The 24,903-nt window shown below is 43.2% G+C and overlaps 2 protein-coding genes across 2 annotated transcripts in view; one reads left to right on the top strand and one right to left on the bottom strand.

Annotated features, from left to right (window-relative positions):
• The window catches only part of PPA2 (inorganic pyrophosphatase 2), a gene marked incomplete at both ends in the record, with an annotated part of 44,306 nt that extends 38,268 nt beyond the window's left edge, over positions 1 to 6,038 (bottom strand). Inside the window, 1 exon segment of the mRNA XM_079534079.1 lies at positions 5,621 to 6,038. Within this exon segment, the coding sequence (XP_079390205.1) occupies positions 5,621 to 6,038 (418 nt within the window).
• Positions 6,039 to 6,384: 346 nt separating this feature from the next.
• The window catches only part of ARHGEF38 (Rho guanine nucleotide exchange factor 38), a gene marked incomplete at both ends in the record, with an annotated part of 32,924 nt that continues 14,405 nt past the window's right edge, over positions 6,385 to 24,903 (top strand). The window contains 4 exons of the mRNA XM_079534302.1: positions 6,385 to 6,562; positions 15,358 to 15,545; positions 18,068 to 18,191; positions 22,779 to 22,926. Coding sequence (XP_079390428.1) covers positions 6,385 to 6,562; positions 15,358 to 15,545; positions 18,068 to 18,191; positions 22,779 to 22,926 — 638 coding nt within the window. The remainder of the gene's footprint in view (positions 6,563 to 15,357; positions 15,546 to 18,067; positions 18,192 to 22,778; positions 22,927 to 24,903) is intronic.

The following is a 24,903-nucleotide window of genomic DNA, read 5'->3' as shown; positions in this document are numbered from 1 at the left end:
ATTCCTAAAGTCAGATATGGGCGATACTGCAGCTTCCATACTTAATATTATTGAATCTTTGAAACAAATTCATGTTTTGATTCTCATATTTAGACAATGCAAATTCTCTAAAATTACTAAAGCTTTTACAGGCACGGTTTTTGTTTTTTTTTTCACTTCTTTTTGTTCCCAAGCATTTTACATCGAAATCCTTAATATATTGGGCCAGCAAAAGGTATGTGTAGGACTGATCCCATTCACTGACCTTGAAACAGGTCCCACTGAAAGTCGATGAAAATATTGCTATTTATTTCAACGGAGTTAGAAGCAGGTCCATAAGACTTAAGTAGGGTTTACATGGTACTTAGGTTTTATGCTTGCCCTCTGCACAGGGGTGAATCTCATTCCACAAGAGTACCACTGGTGTATAGCAAAAACTCAGCAGCAGTATAATCACCTAAGCCTGAAGGACATCCTTCCTTTAACAGTTTGTACTTGGCACTGTACGTTTACTTTTTTTCATATATATGCATTATGTGTATGTTTTGCTGGTGAAAATGCCCTACAAATTAAATGCAGAAAACAATTTTTTGTGTTATAAATAAATAGTGATTAAAAGAACAATTTCCCTTTCTCCCAAATGAAAATGGTTTTCATCTTTTCAACTAATAAGGCTTTGCAGACTGTCATTAGGACCACAATGTGCTATTTCAGTGCGTTAGCTCCTGACCGGCGATTACATCATTATCATTAACTTTGCTGTAGCATAACTTCTATCTCCACTGCTTATCAAAACATTAATCGGAAGGAATCAATTCCTGTCAGCCTTCTGCTTTGCTGCTCGCCACTGCAAAAGGGCAGCGCTCGTGGGCAGCTGTCCCCTTTCCAGCCTTCCTGGTGAGCATGTACCTGCTTGCCCTTGCTTGTCAGTGCTCCCGTGTTGGGGCAGCACTGTTGCTCCCTAGTTCAGGTTGCACCAAGCGAGGCCAGCTGGAGCAGGTTAAAGACAGCTATGTCAGGCTGCTTTCTGACTGAAGCAGGTTAAGGAGCATGAACTCCTCTACCTACTCACAGACCTTTGCAGTGACAGACTCGAGCAGGAAGAGGAAGACAAGCTGCTGAAGTCAGTAACCTCTCTCATTGGCACAGCTGGATTTGGGAGAGTATGTCAGTGCATAGCCTACTCACACAAGCATTTGTGTTCTACATGCTGACAAATACCTGATGGCAGCAAAAGTCATCATCTAATTACAAGGAAAAAATTGTCTATTTTGGTAACTAGAAGAAATTTTATTAGGTTACATTATGTTCCTAATAAAGACTGTGACTGTGAGGCACAGATTGTGAGCCTTTTTTTTACACTGGTGAACTCACCTGAGTAACGCTATTGCTTTAAAAAGATCAATCATCAATATTTATGGGAAACTGGACTTCTGTCTAGAATGTGATGCCCTCGAGAGGTGAGGATCCACATCTGTGTTAAGCTTTGTCACAGAAGCCTGTTTCTTCCTTCCTAGACATCTGCTCTGTTCATTTTAAGCCCCTGAAGCAGAGATTTTTAGTCTACTGTAAGTCCCACCTAAACTTGTTTGCAACTTAAGTTTTTTAAAGACTCTTACCTTTGTTACTCTAGAGCAACTTCTCCATCACGAATCAGAAATGGAGTCTTTCCTTTTTCTTTCATGGCTGTTTATGTACACAAAATAGAGAAACAGAAAAGAAAAATAGTTCCAATAAATCTAAAAAAGCATTGTCTGGAAACATGAAGATTTAGTGCAAAGCTGCAAAATTATACTCATTCAAAAGAGGGACCTACAATGAAAATTAAGGCTTTTTAATGCACCCTTTCCCTCTCGATTTTCAAATTGTCAGGCATACAATTCTCAAAGGATTCCTCAAAAAATATTTTACCTTTGGTAATTCCTACACTCCCTTTTTTGCATTAAAACACAATAATGAAGATTCAACCTCCTGTACTTTCATTTGCCTCTCTCATTTACATGTCTTTCCCTCGTTAGCTTTGATATCACAGTGCCATCTACTTGATGGACAGAGTCAGATTATTTCCCTTAGCAAACTGCCGCACTGCTGTAACCCTGTAGAAATCCAGCATCTGCTCAGTTTGATCACCAGTTCTCCTCCACCCTTCCAAGCCTGCACCTTGGAAAGCTGGCCTGGCTCCATGCATGTTCTGTGGGCTAATAAAACACTCTGGTGGGACAATGACAGATCCAACTGCACACTAAGAGCAGTTCAAGCCCTGGTGACCCCCCTCCTTCCTGACAGATGTTTCATTTGAAAGCCGGGTCTCTCTCTGTACACATAGAGCACTTCAGCCCTTTGGACATACAAACTGGGGCAGCAGCTTTCTTGGGAGTCCTGAGGCTTCATGGTAGTCAAAGGAGCTTGGCTGCAGAGCCTGGTAGGTTGAGCTGTTCCCTCTTTAAAACACCCGCAGCCTGTTCCGAGCCCTGGAGGTGTATGCTTTATTAATTTCTCCAACAAATATTTAGAGAGGAAACGCTAGAGACAGCTAAAAGAAACGATCGCTGTGCACTCACTTCCAAGGACCTGTTTCTCTACTGGAATCACCAGTCTGGCAAGATCAGCAGTCAGAGGCAAGGTGACATTGCCACACAAAATTACTTCCCACCTACAAGACAGGCTTTTTTCTTGCTCTACACTATGGAAAGGTTTTTGAAGTGTTTTTTTTTTTTCCTATGTATATTTCAAAGTAGTTTTGATTCATTCTTTTGAAAGATGAATGTGTAGTAGACTTCAGTTTTACCTATCCTTAAGTCTTCCATTTTTATTGCTTTTATCCTCATCTGTCATTCTTTTCTTATCTTACAATTACAGCCCCAGACAGATAGGGTGAACATTCTCTCAGCTTCCCAGTGCTCAAAGTCCTTGGTGGGCCTTTCACGTGAGTGCTCTTATCACCTCAACATTTTGTCTCTCAAAAGATATCTTTGCTCTGACTCATGCATACAAGCAGAGCAAGAAGAGGTACAGGCTTGCTTTTATCTGCACCCAGGTGTGTGTGTGTGGAGACAGGGGGCTAATAGAGACATCTGAGCCCACTGCTGTCACCTCCCACCCGTAGAGGGGGTGGGACTGCTCTCTGTAGCATTTCCTTGTACCATGCTGATCCTCTGCTACCCACTGGGTGTAATCGCTTTACTGTGCAGAGAGGAGAGCTAATTCCAAGGATGTAGGGAAGCAAGGATGAGGAGCAACTGTGGACTCATCATTAAACATACTGATTAATCTACCCTTAATTGTCGCGGTGGGTCCAGAAGGGAATGTGGGCACACCATTTCCCATCCTGAAAGATTTCTAATGTTGGCATTGAGCTAAATTTGTTTGCTGCAATTTCATGCTGGCTGGTGGGGGCATGGTGCAGTGCATTAGGAGGCTGTCTTTTCATTGAGTGGCCACTGCGCTGAGCAAACCTGAGGTGTTTCCTGCCATGCTTCCTTCCACTGGCAGGGAACAGCATGATAATCAGCCCACACCAGTACATTGAGTGCTCTGGGATACCAAGCTATACACCAAGAAACTGGGATACCATGAAATACACCGTAACAGCTGTGAGGAACTACAACAAAACAAACAACTTAATGGCCATCAGTCTTGATGGCGTTCCTGGTTCATTTATAGCTCAGGATGAAGATAAAGGTTAACATTGATCGTAGAACAATAACCTCTTATGTGCAACTACTACAGTTGCTTGGGAACACAAAGCCAATATTTTACATGTTGACACCAGCACCTGTTCTGTCTCGTGAGTGGAGAGGTTCCATGTAAATATCCCGTATGTGAGTGCTAACATCCTCTGGCTTCCAATTTGCTTAGGAGAATTAAATAAGCAGAACATCCAGGGATCAAAGAGATATTTGCAATGATTGTAAAATGTGCATTTTGTTCACACAGATGCCAAATATTCCCTCTTGTCTTTGAGTTTAGTAACTTTGATACAGTTCGGCCATCAGTTGCTACCATGGCCAGAAGGGAACAGAAGCTGTTCAGTCATTGAGAGCTGGTTGCTACTGCTAGCTGAGTTCTTCATGTGCAGTTCTGGTAGTGCTTTCTCAGCTGTTTTATTATAGTCCAGGTGAAGTACAGCAAACAGTAGTAAGATTCTATAGGGATTACATCTGGTTGCCTCTATATTAAACCTCATGTGGAACATGACTTCAGACATGCTATTTTCAGCCCTTTCCATAGTAAGAGGCACAGAGGAGATATTTTGAGGTTTCAGAAGGCATTCTGCATTTCTAGACTGTGTTGTACAATAGCTTTGGGCTCCGTTCTGCCCCAGAAATGCTGCTGTTGCCTGGACTCAGACCACTACTAGCTCAAAGGCAGGAGCAAACCACAGTTGGCTTTCCCTGCAGCCACTTCCTTGCTGAATGAACACAAACTTTGTCAGACTGTGAGAGAGTAGTGGAGGAAGAGGAAGGCACCTCTTGCATGTGGGCAGATTGCTGTCGTAATAAACACCTGAACAAACCATTATATCTTGGCTGGAACTCTTCATGTGTGGCAGAGAGCCTGCAAAGCCAAGAATTTAATAAAATTTGTTCCTTCACCTCCACCCAGCCAAAGTATATTCCCCAGTTTTCCCTACAGCAATCTTAATTTAAATAAATATAATAAAATCTCCTAGCGATGATGAGATCTGTGCTTTCAGAAAAATGGGCACGATAAGATCCTTGAGGGGGTGAATAACTACTCTGGGCAGTGCCAGTTTAAGTAACTACATCTAAGCAGTTGCTCACATGTACCCCTGTGTCCCTCCCTTGCTGCAACTGCTGGCAAAGCTGTGTGATGAACTAAGTGGGAGAGCAGATCCAGATGGAAAATGGCCCAGGGGGAAGTCAGGGGGCTTTCAGCCAGATCACCTCCTTCATCCAGCCTCAGATGCTCAGCTTGCACCCTGCCACCAATAATGGGAACAGGATTCCAGGGGGAAGGGGACACAAAGGGTGGTGACCGTTTAAACCAGTTTTGCCACCCTTGCTGAATGTCAAGCCATTGCCTGGATAAAAAGAAAACAAACAAAGCTCAGGAAATCCCCAATGTAAGGAAATAGGGCAGCCAGTTTCCCTCAACTCCCACCTTAATCTGTTTATTCCTTGCTGTGATGCTAGTCTCTGCTCCCTGGGCACCCTTCTCGCCCTCACTGCTGTGCCTCATTAGGAACTGTTGTGGTCTGTCTTGCAACACACATGGGTTTCTTGGGGAGTAGCAAAGGGGAGAGGAGATGCAACACATGGGCTGCCTGCATACTGTGTACCTTCTTTGTGCCAGCACGAGCTCTTCCTGGTATCCTCTGCTTTAGTCCTCTGCCAGGTTCTGTGCAGACAGGACACTTTGTGCAGCACTGGCACTGCACCGTAATTTGGCATAGAGAATTGCTTAATCGTTTCTTCATCTTTTCCTTACTCTGCAGGGTAGAAATGAGGGACTTTGGTCAGGAGGCAGCGTCATAGTGGACCAAGCTCTTTTTGGATAAACACAAGTTGGAGATGCATTAACACTGCTGCATGGTATCCCTGTACTCATCACTTTGTCCTGCACAGTCCTTGGGGATGCAGCCTGGCAACGTGGCACCAGGGCAGCTATGAGCTGTCACCCACTGGGCGTGTGGCTGCCTCACGCAAGCAGGCTGCCCACGGGGCTCCTGATGCACTGCTCCCTAAAAGCAATGGGGCTGCAGGGCCACTGTCACTGCTGTGGCCGTGATTGCTGCTGACGGCTGTTGGGGCTCTTGCCAGGATAAGTCGGGTCCAAGCTGAGATGCCAGCAGCTCCTGCTGTTTTGACATGAGTTTGATTAGACCGGCATGACATGGCATTCACAGGCAGTGCCTGAGTGCCAGGGGCCATTGCTAGCAAATAGGATAATAAGGTCTCTCCCAGTGACTGAGCCAGGGGTACTGTGAGCAGCTGTTTTGCTGCCATCAGAGCACAGCAATTTGTCACAACAGCCTCTCCAGGTCCTCCACATGCCTCAGTGTAGCCTTGGTGTGCGCTGGCCCTTCTGTGCTCCATGTCTGGGCTTCTACCAGTGTCCCTGTGCAAGAGGAACACAGCACTGAGTGGCATCAGAGTGGGTGGCACGCTGTTTCTGATCTTGCTGAGGAGTTATGAGCGCCCTGCAGCCAAAGGAGCCAAGGAGCGTCCCCCGAAGTAGGGAAAGGCAGTGGCTGCAGCTTGGGCTGGCTCTTAAACCGGCCCCCGTAGGGCTTACATACACGCAGTAGGTGAAAGCAAACACTGCCTGGGGCGGCAGCTTCCCGGAGGTGGAGCCGCACCGGTACAGGTGGAAAGGCTGAGCCTTCCCCTGAGCAGTGAGCTGCCTGCCCAAGATCACCCCTCATCCCTGGCCAGCCTGGCCATGGCGAGCACGGAAGGCGTAGGGGGCCGGAGGAAGAATTTGGCCCTGCTGCGGCACAGGCTGTACATGGGGGAGAGGAGGAGGACGGAGCCCGTGGTAGAGAGCAGCGGGGCAGGGGAGCACGGTGCCTTGCGCAGGAGTCAGTCGGACAGGACGGAGTACGGCCAGAAGCTGCAAGGTACCCGGGGAAGCGTGCTGGGTGCTGCGTTGCCCGTGCTGGGTGGGAGCATGGTGCCTCTGGGGTGCTGTCTGGCTCTGGAGATGGGCACGGCGGGCTCTACCTAGGCACCTGTACTGCAGGACTGAGCGATTGCCCCTGCTCACCACTCACGTTTTCTAAATCCAATCTTGCACCCAGCGCGTGAAATATAATTGAGGTCGGTATGGATGTTCTGGTGTGCTCCTGTGCAATGTGTCTGCAGCGGGGGTCTTTCTCCTCTTCTTGACCAGAACACATCTGCAACGCAGGCAGTGACTCGAAAAGGCCATGCCTCCACCCTTGGTTGTCTTTTCTTACTGCACATAGTGAGCTGTACACTGACTGATCAGAAGCATTGAGGGCAGTTTAGTCTTTCAGTTGAAAATACCAGCATCTCTAATGTGTTATCTGTTGCTCAGATTGTATGAGCCTGAGCTGAAATACATCCAAATGCATGCTTTGATGGATATGCTGGTTTGAATTATACCATTATGAAGAGCATTTCTTTTCAAATAACCAAGTTGTGCCTGGGCCAGGAATTGCCAAATTATGTCAGTTCTGGGCCTGTCAATTACAAATTAAACGCAATGCCACAAATGGAGGAAAAAGCATGAAAGATGTGCATAGCTATTTCTGGGAGAGCTCTGAAACACAAGCTGATGGATTTCTGTGGATTTTCAGGGTCTTGAACTACAAGATCTCATCACAAATGTGGGGTGTGAGTACTATCACGATATAAACATTTATTGCTAATAGCGATATAACTGCCTATGACAATCACTCTTGTGGCAGTAATCCTTTATGGGGAAGTAAAGTAGAAAAATACCTTAGGTTACTGTATTATGGTTTTGATGCATTTAATTAGGAAGCAATTTTCTTTCAGAGAGACAATAAAAGCAGAAAATAAAATAATAAACTAGAAAATAATAGGATTTATATGGGGGCTGCATATGCTGACAGCAACTGAGAGCTTCACTGATTACAGCGTTGCCTCCTCGTGACAACTAATCAATGGGGAGATGAAAGATGTTCAGTGAAGTCGGGCATGGCTCTGGCAGAGGTGCTTCGGGTGTGAGTGAGAATCGATGTGGCCGGGTGGCCGAGCTCCCGGTACACGTAGGTGTGTGTCTCTGGAACAGCAGTTTTGCTTGTGCAGTGGACTGCCCATGTCAGCTCTGGTTGTAGAGTGGGATCCAGCCAAATGCACCAGCCCTTCCCCTCCCACACGGTGCACTCAGTCCGGGACTGTCTCTTGCTAGAAGTCTGGAGCAAAGGAGGCAGGGAAGCCTTGGCTGGCATGGCAGTGTGTGACGTTACGCTGATGGCCATGGGCCAGCATGGTGGTAAATCCGGCTTTGCAGCTCCCACCTCCAGCTGAGGCTGCTGCGGCCACAGATGGCAGAGTGCCCACCCAGTGCTGGCTTGCTGTGCATGCTTATGTCTGCACCAGAAAAATGCTGGTGGGTAATGAGGCACCTGCAGGCTTTGCATTCAATCAGAAGTTGCCTGTCCTCAGAGTGAAAATACAAAGTGGGTAGGAATTCCTATGAAGGGTATTTATATTATTAGTGGAAAGACATGGAGCTATGTGCAAAGGCCTGATCTGGATCTAACTGTGGTGATCCAGATGTGCCTGCATCTGATGAAGATCACAGGTCCCAGACCTAATCTGTTACCCATTGATGCCAATGAGGTACTCCTTATATGTTTTTCATTTTTTTTATCAGTGCTTAAATACAATTAGTATTGAGGGAAGTGCTTTTGTTTGTAAAATCATAGAACAGTTTGAGTTGGAAGGGACCTTTAAGGGCCATGTGGTCCAACCCTCTGCAATGAAGAGAGACACCTACAGCTTCATCAGGTGCTCAGAACCCCTCCAGCCTGACCTTGGATCTCTTCAGGAATGGGGCAACCATCATCTTTCTGGGCAACCTGTGCCAGTGCCTCATCATTCTTAGTGTAAACCGCTTCTTCCTTATGTCCAGTCTAAATCTCTCCATTTTAGCTTTAGTTTGAAACTATTTCCCTTTGTCCTGTCACAAAACTTTTCAGTTCTCCTACCTCGGTAAGAAAAGCAAACAGTTATGTTGGTGATGCAAACATTCTGTTGCATATTGTCAGGTCTGGAGTCTCTGATGGCTGTGAAATGGTAAGTGTTTTGCAAAAAGATTCAAGTGACAATAGTTTGTGCTTGCATCTGGTTCTACATGAATTGGAGGCACGTATTTGGAAAGCTCCATGTTTAGTTAACTCCCCATAGTTTCCTGTTAACGTGTTTTCTAACAGGTGGTCTGCAGAGCTGTAGTAAGCACTTCACAAACAAGGATGTGGAGGACAGGGAGCAAACTGTGCAGATGTGAATCTCACATGAGCAGGACAGGTTTCCAGTGAGAAGCATGGTCCTGCCGGAGCCTGCAGGACCCTGCTAATGAAAATCAACCCAGGCTGAGCACGAGGAGTTAGGTATCTTTGCACCCCAGTGGACTTCCTGCAAATTTTATTCTATACGGAACCCAAACTGCTTTCTAAAAGAGGGTGGGGAAAGGGATCCACCAGCCAGACACCCACGGCAATCAAGGTGGCTTGCTCTGTAAGTCCACAAACATAAGAACAATAATAGCACTGTCAAAGTGCAAACCTTTGCAAGTGTTTTTCACTTCAAAATGAAGGATTCATTAAAAAATGCAAGTAACCATTTTCAGGTTGATTATTATCCTAGATACGTCTATTCAATACCTTCTCAGGTGTGAATGCACATGCAATGCCTCCCCCTTTTCCTCCTGTTGATAAAGGAAGCAAGGTGCAAAGTAACCATTATATTCTCCAAGAGCTTGACTAACCTGAATGCACTCATTTCAGCTCATCCTGTGAGATAACCAATTGTCACCAGCTCCATTTCAGATAAGGGGAAGCAAGGTGTTGCTTTCAAAGGGCAGGTTGGTGAGACAGCCATGCAGCCACCTAGAGCTCAGCTGGGATGAGTCTAGACACACCTTGATCAAACTCTCCTCGGTACTCCTTCAGCTGGAAGCGAGCATCACTTTCCTAAAAAGGGAAGAAGGGAGTTAAGGAAGATAAATTCACTAGGACTTGAGGCAGATATAATATGGAGGGTCATTTTAAGAGCTTAGGTCCAGCTTCTATGATATTTCTATGCAGTGCCCAGCTCTATGTTCGCTATTTCCTGCAGTGTGGGATTTTCTCCTGCAAATATGCTCTTTCTACTATCCTTAAGTGGCACAAAATAATATTTAGCAGCTGTTTTCAGAAGTATCACCATAGCTGTTCAGCTGGTAGGTGCTGGTTTCCTACAGCTGAAAATCCATCAGTAGCAGATGGAAAAGTAACAATATCAATATCTATGTATTGCATTAATGCTGGGATCAATCTGTGAATTAACCCACAGCTGTCATCATCCTGGTGCAATACCTGTGTGCATAGCTGTACCTACTGGCATGTACATGTTTGCAGAATCAGGGCAGACTGTGGTAGATGACTAATGGGGATAGACACCATCAGCCAGAAAGGACAGAATAGCAAACAGAGGTTTCAAACGTAGTTCACTTCTCCTAGGATTTCTTGTTTGTTAATTTGTTAATAAGCACATGTGAAACTTGTGCTTGGTATGAAAAACGAGCTATAGAAAGTGGTGAGTTCCCGGAAAGAGCTGGAGATGAACATTCACAGTGTTCAGCAACGTAGTCTGAGAAGATACTCCTTGCATTACAGATCTATGACATACTTCTTTCTGACTAGCTCGGAATGGGTCATCCATGCTATCAACTGATTTGCACATGCATTAATTTCAGTGCATCAGTATTAGATACACTGATGTTAATCACTCAGCTATCACAACATATTGCCTCAGTTCTGCTAGCCGAACCCCACATTTTGCTTTTTGCCTGTGTCTGATGTAGTTCTGAGAAATAACTGACATGCAAATGAAGCCACAAAATCATAACAAATCCTGGAAAACTGCTACTCTTGGTATCCTAGCAGGGCCCTTATTCCATCCTGTCCTGCCTGCCCACAGCTTGCCACTCCTTCCCACCAGGCACCTGATGACCTGGCCTCTGCATCTCCTGCCAGCAGCAGAGATCCTCAATGTCTCTCCCCAGTTCCTTGTTTGCTTTGCTCTGTGCTTACTGATTAACTTTCTGTGTGCTAAAATGCAGATGATTTCCTGTTGCAAAATGTATTGATCTTTGGAGCAGCTGGTTTGCTGAATGAAGTACAGAAAGGAGAAGTCTGGATTATTTCCTGATGTGTAGGAGATGGCTTGATGAAAATATGCCCCCATGTGCAAATTTGAACTCGGAGGATCTAATTCTGTTAGTTTTCACTGTAATAAGCCTGGAGGTATTTCTTGACCTTACTGCAGTGACAGCTGGGCTAGGAAGTGATCTCATCTTCTCAGAGCTGAATCCATTTTGTGCTGCTGTGTTTGCACAGCTCTTAGCACAGTAAAGTCCTGCTGTGTGCTTCAGATCTGGAGGTGCACGTGTCCCCAGGCGGAGCAGTTCAGATTCAGCCCTTCCTTGGTTCTCCCATTATTAACATACTTGCTCAGTGCCACAGGAGCGGTGTATTTGTATCAGTGTATGATGCTCTGGGAAGGTTTGTTTGTAGGTACTGGTGCTAACAATGAGGGCATTCTTCTGTCACCTGATGATAAGCTTTCTTCCCTTCCCCTGTGGTCACATGGGATCTCTCTGTAGTTCTGTCAGCACATATATAATTAAAGCAAGCTGCTGTCAAGGAATTGAAGAAAGAACTTGCATACTGAATGCAAATATTTTCTGCGCCTTATGAAACAAGAAATGATCAAAGATGGAATGACTTAATTGCACATAAGTCTCTGGCTTTATGAGTAAACCTGTTGCCCTGGAAGCCTGCTGCAAGGTCATACTGGTTCCACAGCGCTCTCCTCCATGTTCCATCATGGGGCATTTTGCATCTGTAACAGCCACGCAACAAACCTGCTCGTGAATAATGTTGCCAGCATATACGTGTGTGAGGGGAAAAAATGGCATTTTCTACAAGCCCTTCCCAATCCTTCTTGTATTTCCATGCCTAATCTGCCTGTGTCTCACTTGCAAATCCAACTGATAAATGTGGTGTAGATTCCTGTGTACAGTCTCTGGGTTATCTGAGGGTACAGGCTATCTCAGGGCTTGCTTTCACAGAGAATAATTTTATCTCAAGTGGCATGAGGTTCAAGTTTCACTTGTGAAAATACAGTAATGCTGAAATTTGTTTGCTGTTCCTTGATAACTTATGCCTTGTGCCAGGAAAAATTCTCTCACCTGCATGACGTGAGAGCTGGGCTTACTTTGGAGTCCTCCAAATGGCACCTGAGCAAGAAAATGTCTCTTGCCCCCTTCATGCATTGATGTTGTACTTGTTACTATATTCCGTGCCTCTACCTTCACTTCCAGATGAAAAGCTTTAGGTGTGGAGCAGCCTCCGTCCAAGCCCCGATGGCAAACTTAGCATCCACCTTGAGCATTTCACCCAGGGGAATGAGGGCTGGACCAGACCTCTGGGAGCTGCTCTCTATAGGGCAGGAAGCCTGGGAAATTTGCAAGCATCTATCTTATAAACCTGCCCCGACTGCTTCTGCAGTCTATCCATGTGCCTGGGAGATGCTGTATTTGTGCATTGCTGGTCTCCCAGCTTCACTGGATTATCTCCAGCCAAGGGATGATATTAGTCTTCACACTCGCAAGAAACTGCTTCTGCTGCATATGCTGGCTTTGTCTGTGGCACTGCACACCGAGCTTCTCTTGTCCTATGAGTAGAGCTGTGCACTTCCATGGCTCAAAACCAAAGTCATAAACTCCCTCACCAATGCAAAATCTTCCAGAAGGGCAGCTCCTGCAGATAACTGGCCATGCAAAGCAACAATTGCAAATGCTGCCTTCCACTTTACATTTTTATATCTACTAAAAGTACCAATTACCTTGGCATATGTCTTAAGAAATACTTGTGCAATAAACCATTCAAGAGAGACCATTTTTTTCTTTTACACCTGTCACTTCCAAGGATGAATGAGCTGAATTCTTACTATAATTGTTAATTCTCAGCAATGCCTCTTCCTGCCAGTCCTCCCTCTGAACTGTTCCAGGACTGGTACACATTACCAGGTAGAAACAAGTCTGCCTGTATTGCAAATGTTCACTTACTGTATGTGCATTCAATAAACTTTCACTTACTCTACAAGGATTTCAGCAGGCTACTAATGTGCTTAAACTGGTCAAAAGCTATCAGCTGAACATAAAATCACAGGTTTTGGCTGTAATTATCATCTCAGTATCTTGCTCTTGCATTCTACAGAGACAGACATGTCAAAAATGAAAATGTGAATGCGTTGAGTGAAAATGAAAAATTATATTACTAGTAAAAAAAAAAAAGGGTACTTTTACTAAAAAAACATGTTTTCTGTAAGGAAACAGCATCTACCTGCTATTTCCCACTGTTATTTCTTTGTGTTGAGAATAATTTTTATTTTCTGGCATTATTACCTATCATGAAATAAGGATAATAGATGAGCCCTGACATAATTCCTGAATCAAAATTGATCAGGGTGATCTAATGGCACAAACTGGAAAAAAAAAAAAAAAAAAAAAACTTCTCTGGGGATTGTGATTTTGAGCCTGACATGGGATACAGTGCCTTTGTTTTGTTCCTGTAATGCCATCCCTGCCACTACTATAAAAGATGGAGAAGTTCTTCTGCAGAGCATCTTGTGTTCACCTTCAGGTTCCATCTGATACCGTAGCAGTACTGCATCTAAAACAAAACATTTCTAAGACCTTCCTCCTGAACTCTCACATTCAATCACACACGTACAAACTATTTCACACCTGATTTCAGGAGGAATGTTGGTTTTGGTGCAAGACTAGAACTAAATTTGATTGTGTGTGGTTCCTTGCAAATTTGTAATTGTGGTTACTACCAGCTGTAGGGAGGATCTCATTCCACAACCCTAGCAGACAACGGCTCAGAAGGAGCCGTGAACAAGTACTAGAATATCTTTCTGCTCTCCACACTGAAGTAAGGACTGAGTCCATTTCTTTCAGCACTTTGCACCTTTGGGGGTGAATATCCATGCAAGACATACACTCACAAGCAGCGTCTCTCTAGGGGAGAATTCAGCTAAAATTTTTCCAAGGTCCAAGGCCTTGAAGAGGGAGACATCCTGCTCTTTTTTCCATTCCATTCCATTGTCTGGAATGCTAGGACTAGGACAAAATGTTTATGCCTGTGTTATAAAGAGATGTAAATACTAAGACTCGATGGTAGAAAGAAGATTTGCTTTAGAGAAGGGAAGTACATTGAAATAGAAAATAGGAAAAAAAAACTGGAAAAGCAGCTCACCCCAGCTTTGTTCAGGCTCCTTGATCTCCCTGTTGAAAACTACCAGGACAGAAGCAGAGGTGCTGTCCCCAGTGCAGCTATTTAAATCAAGCTGTGGTCACATCAGTTTGACTAAAAGGATTAGTAACAAAAACATCCTTTCTGAATATCAGCCATCAGCATAATTGTAGAAGGGCCTGAGGCTGATGATGCATTGCATTTGTAAGATTTTACAACTCTTGGCGGAAGACAGCTCCAAGTCCTCTCTCCAGAAGGTTTCCTGGCTTTCTCACAAGTCCAACTCCAGGTTATCATCTGCAGCATTGACCTGCGTTGTGTGAATGAGCTGGGCTCCATTTGATGCTCACTTGAGTGCTCGTGACCTCACCCTCAACAATCTACTCAAACAACAGCAATCTATTCAGTATTGGTTATCAGCCAGCAAGGCATCAGATCCTGCTTGCTTGTGGCTCATTATACAGTACACTTCCTACAAGGAGCTGACATCAAAGCATAACAGCCTGATCCTCAGCAGAGATTCCCATCCTTTGCCGCTGAGCGAGAAAATCCGATGCTGTCAAGCCACAACCTGGGTAATGCAAAGATGAGCGCAGTAATGATCCGTCTGTCTTTGCTGGTACCCTGCACCATCTTGTGGCTGGCAGGAAAACACCAGAATATCCTCCGAAACCTTCCACTTTTTCCACCTGTGTTTTCCCTAAAGAAAAATACAGACTGTCAGAGTACACTGATAAAATTCTGTGCCCATTGTGTAGCTACCGTGCCTGCAGGTTGCCTTCAGAACCAGCCAAAGAGAAAGCCATCATTACAGATAAGCAGGTTGTGTGCAGATCCTGTAGCATACATAAATTACCTGTCTGTACAAGATTCCCATGCATTTCCATGTATTTGGAACAAATTAAGCAGGTTAGGTTTTAAATGTGGAAAAGTAGATAAGAATCTCATGGCCCCAGTGACCTCTTTGTCACAAGTGTTTGTTATTGATCACTGAAGATTTTCCCATACTCTCCCGTAATTCCTTTGCCTTCTTAAAAGAATTCTTTTAGCAGAATTACAGATTTCATCATCATCTGTACCTGCAGACCCATGAACAGACTTCAGTAATACATCGTACAGAACAATGGTTATTCCAGTGAAGTTTACAATAAACCCAGTCTTTTCCTTCCACAGGAAGGTTTTCATCCTTCACCAAATCTTAACAGACTTCAGCCTGAGACTATGGTTTTAGAGGGCATCAGTTGTATTTGGATGTTGTTGTGATGCAGGACTGCATTCAGTGGGGAAGGCACTGAGAGCATCTGGGGTCTTTGTGTTTCAAGCAGTAGAGGAAGCATGTCCGGGACAATGAAATGATGATGTTCCTTACAGACCTCCCTCAATACTCTTTTAAACAGAAAAAATGGCCCCACAGTCAGGATTCACATCCTCTGCCACCTTGCCACAGGAGGATGAGGAAACCACCAAACGCATGATGGCCAAGAGGGTAAAAATCATTGCAGAGCTCATGCAGACAGAGAGGGACTATATCAACGATCTGGATCTCTGCATCAAGGAAGTGATTCAGCCTCTGAAAAACAAGCAGGTAAGTTGCCAAGGGTGGAGAACCTGGGGGTGACGTCAAGATCCGAATTCACCTACGCTCTGTTTGCAGATAATCTTAAAGCAAGCACAGAAGGGTTGCATGGTGCCTGAGCTGGCTTTCCAGAAGGCGGATGTGCCAGGACTGTAGTGAGGAAAGCGGGAAGACAGGTACACTTCTGGTCCTTGTCATTGCAAGTGTGTAAAACCTTTGTGTTGAGGTGCTTGCCTGCTCCCAGGCTTAGGCTGCAGTGGCAGCTTCCCCTATCCATTTTGCTGTGCACATAACCACTGGCACATGCCCCAGCAGACCTTTACTGGCACCTCTAAAAGCAGTAAAAAAAACAATAAGAAGAAATATTTTCCATGGCAACAGCCTGGAATGGCATTAACCTTCTCATCAGGGTTAAGTTCCATCTTAAAAATTACTTTAACTAGCTTCTCTGATAACTGTGGTAGAGAGACACCATGCATGACAGACAGCCCAGTGAGTGCCTTGGAAATTTGCATTCCTCACAGAAAGGCTAAATTGAGGAAGGAAGGCTCATAAGCTATCTTACAGGCAAAAGATCTTATTAGGCCAATGATACTCAGTTTCCTTTTCAGCTGGGACTTCAAAAAGCACCTTTTCCTCAACAATATTTCAATTTCTAAAAAAAAAAAAAAAATAAAAAAATAAAAAAAAAATAAAAAATCATGCAGTCTCAAGATGGGAATAGAAGAGCTTGTCCAGAGAAGGACTTAAATTCGTGGGGCTTGCAACACAGCATTCATAGAAGCTGCACAAATGGTATCTGCTGCTAATACAGCGTAGAAGTGATTTTAAACAGACCATAAGCCTTTGTTCTGTACATATGATTCCAACAACTGCTCACAGAATAGGAGTATTGGAGATGAAGACACTGCCTCCTCAGGGAACTGCGGCCACTGAAGCCCATGTTGTTTAAAATCCTGCAGGACCATCCCTTTTTTTCCTAAAGCTATCAGAATTTGTTCCAACCCATTTTCAGAAGAGCTGGCATCTGCTGCTTCAACTTCAAGCAGTTCTTGACTCCTTTCTCCTCTCAGTTGTTCATCTGCTTTGGAGTAGTCTCTGCTGGCTCCCAACAAGTACCCAGCGAGGGCACTCTGTGCTCAAACTTACTGAGATTTTTAACAAACATGCTGTATGCTGTATTCTTCTGCTCTTATCCAACCAACTGAAAACATATGTTTTGATTCTGTCCTTTGTCACCATGTTACCATATGTGTCTAGTCATGACACAGTTCCAAAAAGCAATGTAGGGATTGTGCTGCAGTGGAGATCAGAAGTCCAATGACAGATGAATACAGAGGAAAAGTAGAGATTATAACTATCCTAACATAATAACCCCTGCAATTTCTGAAAAGCTTTCAAAATACTGTATGAAGTCAACTTCTCAGAAAAACTACTATATTTGAAAGTTTGTAGTGTGTTTAAAGAAGGATAACATTTAGAAAATTGACCTAGGAATGGATCTGTTTCATATTTCTAAATGGATAAAAAAGTTTAAGCCCTATAATAATTATTTTAAAAATTAACTACGATAGAACTCAAAGTATATTGCTGATTCAGCTACAGCAGCATGCAATTTGATCCTCTCAGCATCTGGAGAGCTGCTATGCAAGTAAGCAGTTCTGTTTCTAATGGAGTGGGATGTTCAGTGGGTACAGATATAGATGTCAAATCAGTCTTGTTTTTGTTCTCAGTGTTAACATGTCACCACTGGCTATCCCCAGTTGTCCCTGAATATTAACTATCACACAGCTGCACAAGGGAGTATGTTGTATGAAAAGCACATGTCCTGAACATTTTGTGTTTAATGTGAGTAAGGGAGACAATATGATATTGAGGCAAGTTTTTTGCTGATGTAAATTGAACCAGTTCACTGAAGTCAGTGCTGTGCTCCTGGTCTCTGCCTTTGATTATATTAATACCCAGAATTTTAAAGCGTTAGTTTTAGTGGGAATTGTATTACCTTGATTGCACTCTTCAGATTTACAGGACAACTAACTTAAAATGGTACCATCATTTGAAAGCCTTCGTACCTCATGGCTGGCACTACAGCACCAAGGTCCCAGTTCACATAGCAGCTTCCATGAACAACTGGAAAACAAGGAATCAAATTCCCTGCCAACTATTCTTCTTCTCAATGGGAAAAATCAACATTTTAGAGCCAGATAAATAACTTTTCTTCATTCAGATGATAATATAATTTCCTTCCTACGTAAACAGTTTCAGATTAGGAACCAGTAGTTCAAAATAGCATTAAAATCACTTGATAAAATGCCCTTTGTTAACTGTGTCAACCCAATTCTACTGATCTGAAAACTGTATGCATCCCAAAAGTCACAAGGAGGATGCTTATATTACATTTTGCAGAAATTATGCTTCCTGGAATGCTGAACATGAAAGCCTTATTAAGAGAAGGTCTGTAAAATACAATTAAAATACAATGTCCTTCTTTATCCTTCCTCAGTAGCTGCTTAATATTTGTATTCCATTAGATCGCTCGCTTTGATGTGGATGGCTTGTTTAGCAACATCGAATCGGTCCATCAAATATCAGCCAAGCTGCTGTCACTGCTGGAAGAAGCCACAACAGATGTGGAACCATCCATGCAAGTAATCGGTATGTTTACTGTCCTCTTGAGTTCTACAAAGCCACGTGAAAGAATAAACATAACATTTTCCTGTCCTATATCTTCATCACACTAAACCGGCACCACTCTCAGAGAGTAATGTGCTACAAGCTGTCCACAGTAATAAAGGAAAAAGGAGATGTGAAACCTGTCCAGTGGCTCTGCTGAGCTCATGTCAGGCTTGATCATGGTGCTTGCTCCTCTGGATGTTGAGGGGAAGGAGAAAGGGAGAGAGTGAGCTTATCATGAATGAAAACTGCAACACTTGAGTTACGCTATGATAACATCATTTTCATCTAGTTCACTATTACCTACCTAACTGCTTATGCTTAAACCAACTTTTATATTGCATATTCATACCTGTGCCACTTGAGAAATGCATTAAGATTTGTTAGAATATTAAAAATATCACAGAAAACCTACCCAAACATCATAAACATATTTACTGGCAATACAACTAATGTAAAAGGTGATTAACAGGGACATGGTCAGTAAAAGAAAGAAAGCAGTAATCAATATGGAGCTTTTGTGAATCTGTGTAGGAATGTCTGTAGGAATCATGAGTATTTTTAGCAAATAGGCTGCCCCTGGATATATCACAGCAATCATACACTCAGTAGCTCAAGCCATAAATGTTATGGCTGGAATCTATTCACTTGACATTCTGGCACAGGTGGAGAGATTTAAGAAGTTTCTATTCATCAGCTCTTCTGTAATTGCTTATTCAGTGCAGAAGTGGTAGGTGATCCAGCTGAAGAAATCAAGTGAGAAATCATAATTTGCTGGAGTGCAAAGTTAGCAAGTTTAGTTTAAAAAACTTTCAGCTATGATTCAGAGGTCAGAAGGGTTATTTTTTCACTATACTGACCATGTACCACAGGTAACTTGTTATAGAAAGAACCATCTTCTTGAAATACAACAGGGTAAAAAATTGTCAGTTACCCTTTGGCTAGGGAACACAACATTAAAGCTTGGGAAAAGGTATTAATCCTAGCATGTCTCAATCTGGTTTGCCAAGGCAACAGCTTAACGTAGTTTGATGAAACTGCGTTGTTTGGCAGTATTTCAATAAAAGTGCATCATGATGAGTCATACCCTTAATAAGCAATGTTCTATTCTAGCAGGAAGTGGCTTTCTCAACAGCAAGGAGAATCATTCTTTCAGTCTGCTGCCATATCCAGAAGTAAGGACAAATAATTGAATCAGTTTGGTATGGTGTATTTCTCCAGAATCAGACAAAGGACCATCAGAACGTATAGGATATTGGAACAGAAAGTTGGCTAAATTATGGCAAGGAAAAAGATGGAACATAAGATGAGAGCAATTCTTCTAAAGACTGAGCCTAAAGCAGGAAGAATAATTGTGTCATTGTAAACAATAAGTTGCTAAGTATTTCACCTTCAAACAAAGAAGGGATAGATAGTTGTGCCTTCACAATCCTTCCTCATATTCATTGTAAAAGTTGTTAAAGCCAGTCTTTTTCTGTAGGATGAGAAAATATTTAGCACACCCATCATATCCTATTGTGTTTGTGCTATTTAAACATCTTCCATTCACATATCTCCCTTGGGAAGGAAGCCTAGCCACAGTGAGTGTACAGATGCTATAGCTATGAAGTATACCAGAGAGCTTAGCTACATAGTTACTATACCAAAGCAGAAAAGAAAGGGCACTTACCTGTATTCTGGGCTCACTTACAAAACTCCAGCAGAGCAGACCGCCAGAAGAGATCCTTCCCCACTGGTAGCCAGCTCTTAAATGGGTCTAGGAGGGGTGCAGCCAGGCTCCATCCCTTCTGGCAGCACAGGTGAATTGCCTTCAGCTGTGCTCCCATGGCTGACTCACTGCTCGCCTCAGGTGATCAATCAGAGGTTCAGGCTGTGATTCAGCAGTTCCCATATAGTGAGGCTGAGGAGAACTGCTGTTTCATGAGTTAGAAACCAGAATTATGTAGTTACTTGTATCGATGCCTAATTTTAGTCTCCACATCTTGGGCTATACTTACATTGACAAGTTGTAGTGCCCGTAGATTCAGACTTGTATAGCAGAACAGTTGGTGCTGAGGTCCTGGTATATACAAATTTCAAGATGTCTTATTTCAGATTAACTTTAGCCTATTCCTGTAGATCGAGAGGTACACTTCATGCTGTGCCCTAAGAGTATATCTTCTGGTAATTACCACTCAAAAGGATCCAGTCTATGTGTCTGTTAACTGTTTCTCCACACAGCCAAGTCATGGGAGATGAGGCACAGTGAGAGACTGGCTTTAAAAGCCCCCTCCTAATCTGCGCTAAAATGCTAATGTAGCTTTGGTGGTTGGTCTTCTGAAGCTAAAAGCAGTAGAAGACAAATGATCTTTCTAGTTCTCCCTTGTGTTTTTTCTCCTCTGTGATCTGGTTGCTGTACATAGAGGAATATGAAGACTTAGTAATTTTACTCTGCCTTTAAATATTGGGCCCTTTCTTCCTCCCTCTCCCACTGCTGTTCACATAGGAAGCATCACTGAAAGCTGTAAGGAGAAAGTGTTGCTGCCACTGAAGCCTTCCTCCTAAGGTTGCCTCTTCGAGACTGTCTGACCACTACACTCAAGAAGAGGTAGATCAGGCAGATATTGATCTGTCAGAATGCTCAAAATACTCATTATTTATAAACCTGTGACAAATATGATGCATTTTTGCTCCATAAAGCAAGTTATCTCAGTGATATGCTCAGTGCTCAACTGACTCAACTTATACATCCCAGAACCAAGAAGAAATTCAGGCTTAAGGACCCCAACTGCTTTTAAAAGATCCCATCCGTGAAATAAGTGCATAATTTTTCTCATTATTTTATCATAAATGAAAGTATCTATCATTATGGCACAATACACCAATGAATTCTCATCTTTTCCATTCTGGAGGAGAGAATGACTATTTCTAGGCTCCAGTATATGCTGAAGGGAAGCTAAGTGTATAGTTTGCATTTTTTTTGCTGCAGAAAATATTATCTCTCTTAAGAGCTCCATGTACTACGGGCTGTGCTAAGCACTCTGCTTAAAGTTAAGTGTGAGAGTTCAACATCTCTGCCAAGGGCACGGGATCAGGAGAAAGCTTGTTATGCTTGTTGGCTGAATAAGGCCCTGTATAGAGTTTACAGGGAAGTCAGAATGCAGTTGTGTGTTGTTAGCCATCAGCACTACATTTAGCACAAGACAGAGAAAACAGAGATGACAGCACCCAAAGAGGATGCAGCTTTAGGATGCAGGTGCTTTTCTGACTGTGGCCCTTACAGTAACTAAAATGAACTTCTGTGTTCTTAACTCAGTTGTTGTTGTTCCCTTGTTGGCACCTTGAAACCAACATGCATTAGACAGCCCAGTTAACCTTCTCTGCTAGGGAAGAAACCCAGAGCTGTGTTACTGTGGTAACTGAATCATTTTTCACTCTAAGACAGAGCAGTTCAATGCAATGTATTATGAAACAGCCGACTTCGGTCAGGATGAAAGCGGCAGGATGCCTGACAGCTTTGTGTTCACTCTGTGAATGAATAGAGCTCCCAATTAACGTGGTGCTCGGCTTTTAACTTTAATAATCATGGCTATAACTCAACAAGAGTGTTTATAAAACATCTGACTGGTTGCCACGTAGATGTAATTTTTCTGTAAATGCCTGAGACAGTAGTTTTCACCATCGCTATTGTTTATTATGTGCATTTCCAAGGATGCTGATCAGGATGCTGCTATATTAGGGTGTAAGAACTAATGAATATCTCAGCAGAAGAGATGAAGCGTGCTTTCTCTGCCTGGATAATACACAGAAAGCAGCACAGGAGTTACCATCTGAGAGAAATGTGCACTAAACTTAGATGGGAAATGGGTGCAGGACTAATTCAATGCCTCTAAAATTCCCAACTGTTTCTCAGGAAAAACAATGCAACAAAGGATCAGAACTGTAAATACTTTTCCCTTTCATTCTGTACAGAAATGCCTGCAATCTACAGTGGTTATAATTCATTAGAGGAAAAGGTGAAGATTATTCCTCTGTCATGTGAGGAAGATTCCCCATTCTAGGCCTTAACAACTGCCATTTCAGGATGCTGCAAAACAGATAAACATGAAATGGCTAATGGGAGATGGAGTCATTATTCCTGTTATAACCCATTTAAATTCATATCCAGCTGAAAAAAAAAAGTCAAAAGGAAAATGAATATCCTTACACTTGTTTCTCCTGCCAGCCCAGAGGGCCAGCATAGTCTCTCCTTAGCAGCAGAGCTCTCCTGTTTGGTTCTCACTGCAGGAGTGTTAAGGTGTGGCAGTGAAGTAGGGGATTGTATATGCAGGGGTGCAGGTGTAGAGATTTTGTCCCTGTTCTCTGGGGAATTTTTGTGCATTAACACTGGTATAATGGTGCTGGCTGTGACAAAGATGAGCAGCTGAGAAATACATGTAATAAATAATGCACATAAACACACAAGATCATTTCTAAGGGAAGTAAAGTGGAAAGCAGCCCTTTTAGCTCACAGCTAATGTGGTGGAATAATAAAACTCCTTCTGAGATGCTGTTGTCTGGCTTGACATGCTTTGTTTTTCTCTTTAACAGGGGAAGTGTTTTTGCAAATTAAAGGCCCCCTAGAAGACACATATAAAATCTATTGCTATCGCCACGATGATGCACACACCTTGCTCGAATCCTATGAAAAGGATGAAGAACTGAAGCAGCATTTAAGACACTGTGTACAATCCTTAAAGTAAGATCTTTTCAAATGATGATTTCTGTCCATAGTCAGTTGCCTGGCAGGGAACATTTTAAATGGATGCAGATGAAAGGTCCCCTGTAAATCCAGAGTTTTATGAGGCTTGCTGGAAGCTCTGGCTTATGCTGCTTTCATGAAAAGATGACAAGCCAGGGGCCATGATTAGATTTCTTTCTCTCTAAGATGGCCAAAAATAGCACAAGAAAGGTTTCTCTTCCCTTAGCTTCAGTGCCCCATACTGGCAGAAGAAATGCTGCATCATATAATGGGCTGCTGGGAACACCCTTGCCCAGCTCCTAGGAAACACACCGGCCCCATTTTCAGCGATTCTATTGCCTGGATTAAAATGGCACACAGTGGAATCATTCACACATACTGGTGTTTCTGGACCCCCACTGTAAGGCCCCAGAGATCTGCAGCTATGCCCAACACCTCATGATGAGGATATTTGAAATTGGCCTATGTTGAAACAAGCTGTCAGGTTCCACCAGTGGAATTTCCTTCATGCCACTGCCTCCAGCACCATCCCCTGGGGGAAACGTACTGGGGATGCAGCAGAAAAATGGCTCTGTCTCTCCTCCAGCATGGCTTCTTCCCACATCCTGAGAACCAGTTCACTTTCTCTATGAGGAGCGCTTCTCTTCACTTGCGAGCTCCCTTATTCCCTCACTTTCTCAAAAATCTTGCACAGAGCTGTCAGGAGAGTGCATACCCTTCAGACCATAGGTCTCCCTCCAGCTCCAGAAAAGGCTCGTGCTGCGCACTTCCACAAGGAATGCAAAGCTATCACAACTAATTAATGGAGTGTACATCAGCAACAGATATTTCAATTATACCCAAGCTAGTGATCAGTCAGCAGAGATGTGTTAGGAGATGGAAAGTATATGCCATTTCACATATACTATGTTGCGCTTTTCTCCCAGTGGCTAGAAATAGCAGCCAGCTCAAATATTAAGACTTGAAAGTGCACACTCAAATGCACAGTTGTGGTCAACTAAACTTTTTACTTCTGATGAGAGAGCACTTGTCCTAGGAAGAAAATTATGTATGAATTTTATCAAATAAGTTACGGACTGTTTTATATTGCGAGATATAATATATGGGGGCCAGTGACTATTATTCTTCAAAGCTCTTTACTTCTTACATCTTTTCTTTTTTCCTTAGGAAGAATACTATTACATTGGGAAAAAAAAAAAAAAAAAAGAGGTCTAGCAAGAGACTTCTGTTCCTCAGTTGAGTAATATCTGCCTTGTAAAAAACAACTTCTGTATTAAGATGAATTTGCAAGTAGCCCTCCGCACATCTGTACAAACAAATCAGACTTAATTAGCCATGCTTAGATTCCTACGCCTCCTGTTGACTAAAGGGGAGAAATTCCATCCCAAAATGTAGGTGTCTGCATGGAGACATGTGCAAATCCAAATTATGTAGAAAGCCATGTTTCAGCAGTGATTATGCAAAATGGAAATGTTGTTTGCTAGCTTAGCCAAAGAAATGCAGCTGGTAAAAATGAAAGGATGCTGGCAACTACCTGCTGTGCTTTCAGTCTGAAGTATCTTGGTCAACTATTATGGGGGCAGAGGGACGTCAGAAGTGCTCAAAGAGCTGATGGTGCTGAAGCAATGAAAACACCAGCTTCCAGATGCTCCTTTGGCTGCTGATAGGCAAGGAGATGAAAGTGCAGGTGGTCAGAAAGCAGTGGCTGATTACATGATGTCAGCACTCAATACCAGAAGAGTCTCATGCGGAGGTGGAGGGACATTGTCATTCCACAGAATCAGAGAATCACAGAATGGCCAGGGTTGGAAGAGACCTCAGGATCATGAATCTCCAATCCCCCTGCCACATGCAGGGCCAGCAACCTCCCCATTTGATGCTAGTTCCCTTGCATTTGGGTGAAGTTCTCCAAGTTTAATTGTATCATGAGGAAAATATTCTGTGTGCATGTTTGCATGTTTCCAAAAAACAACA

This window comes from Tetrao urogallus (assembly GCF_951394365.1).
Source record: "Tetrao urogallus genome assembly, chromosome: 4".
Taxonomy (NCBI): Eukaryota; Metazoa; Chordata; class Aves; order Galliformes; family Phasianidae; genus Tetrao; species Tetrao urogallus.
This window is presented reverse-complemented; position numbering and strand designations above follow the sequence as displayed.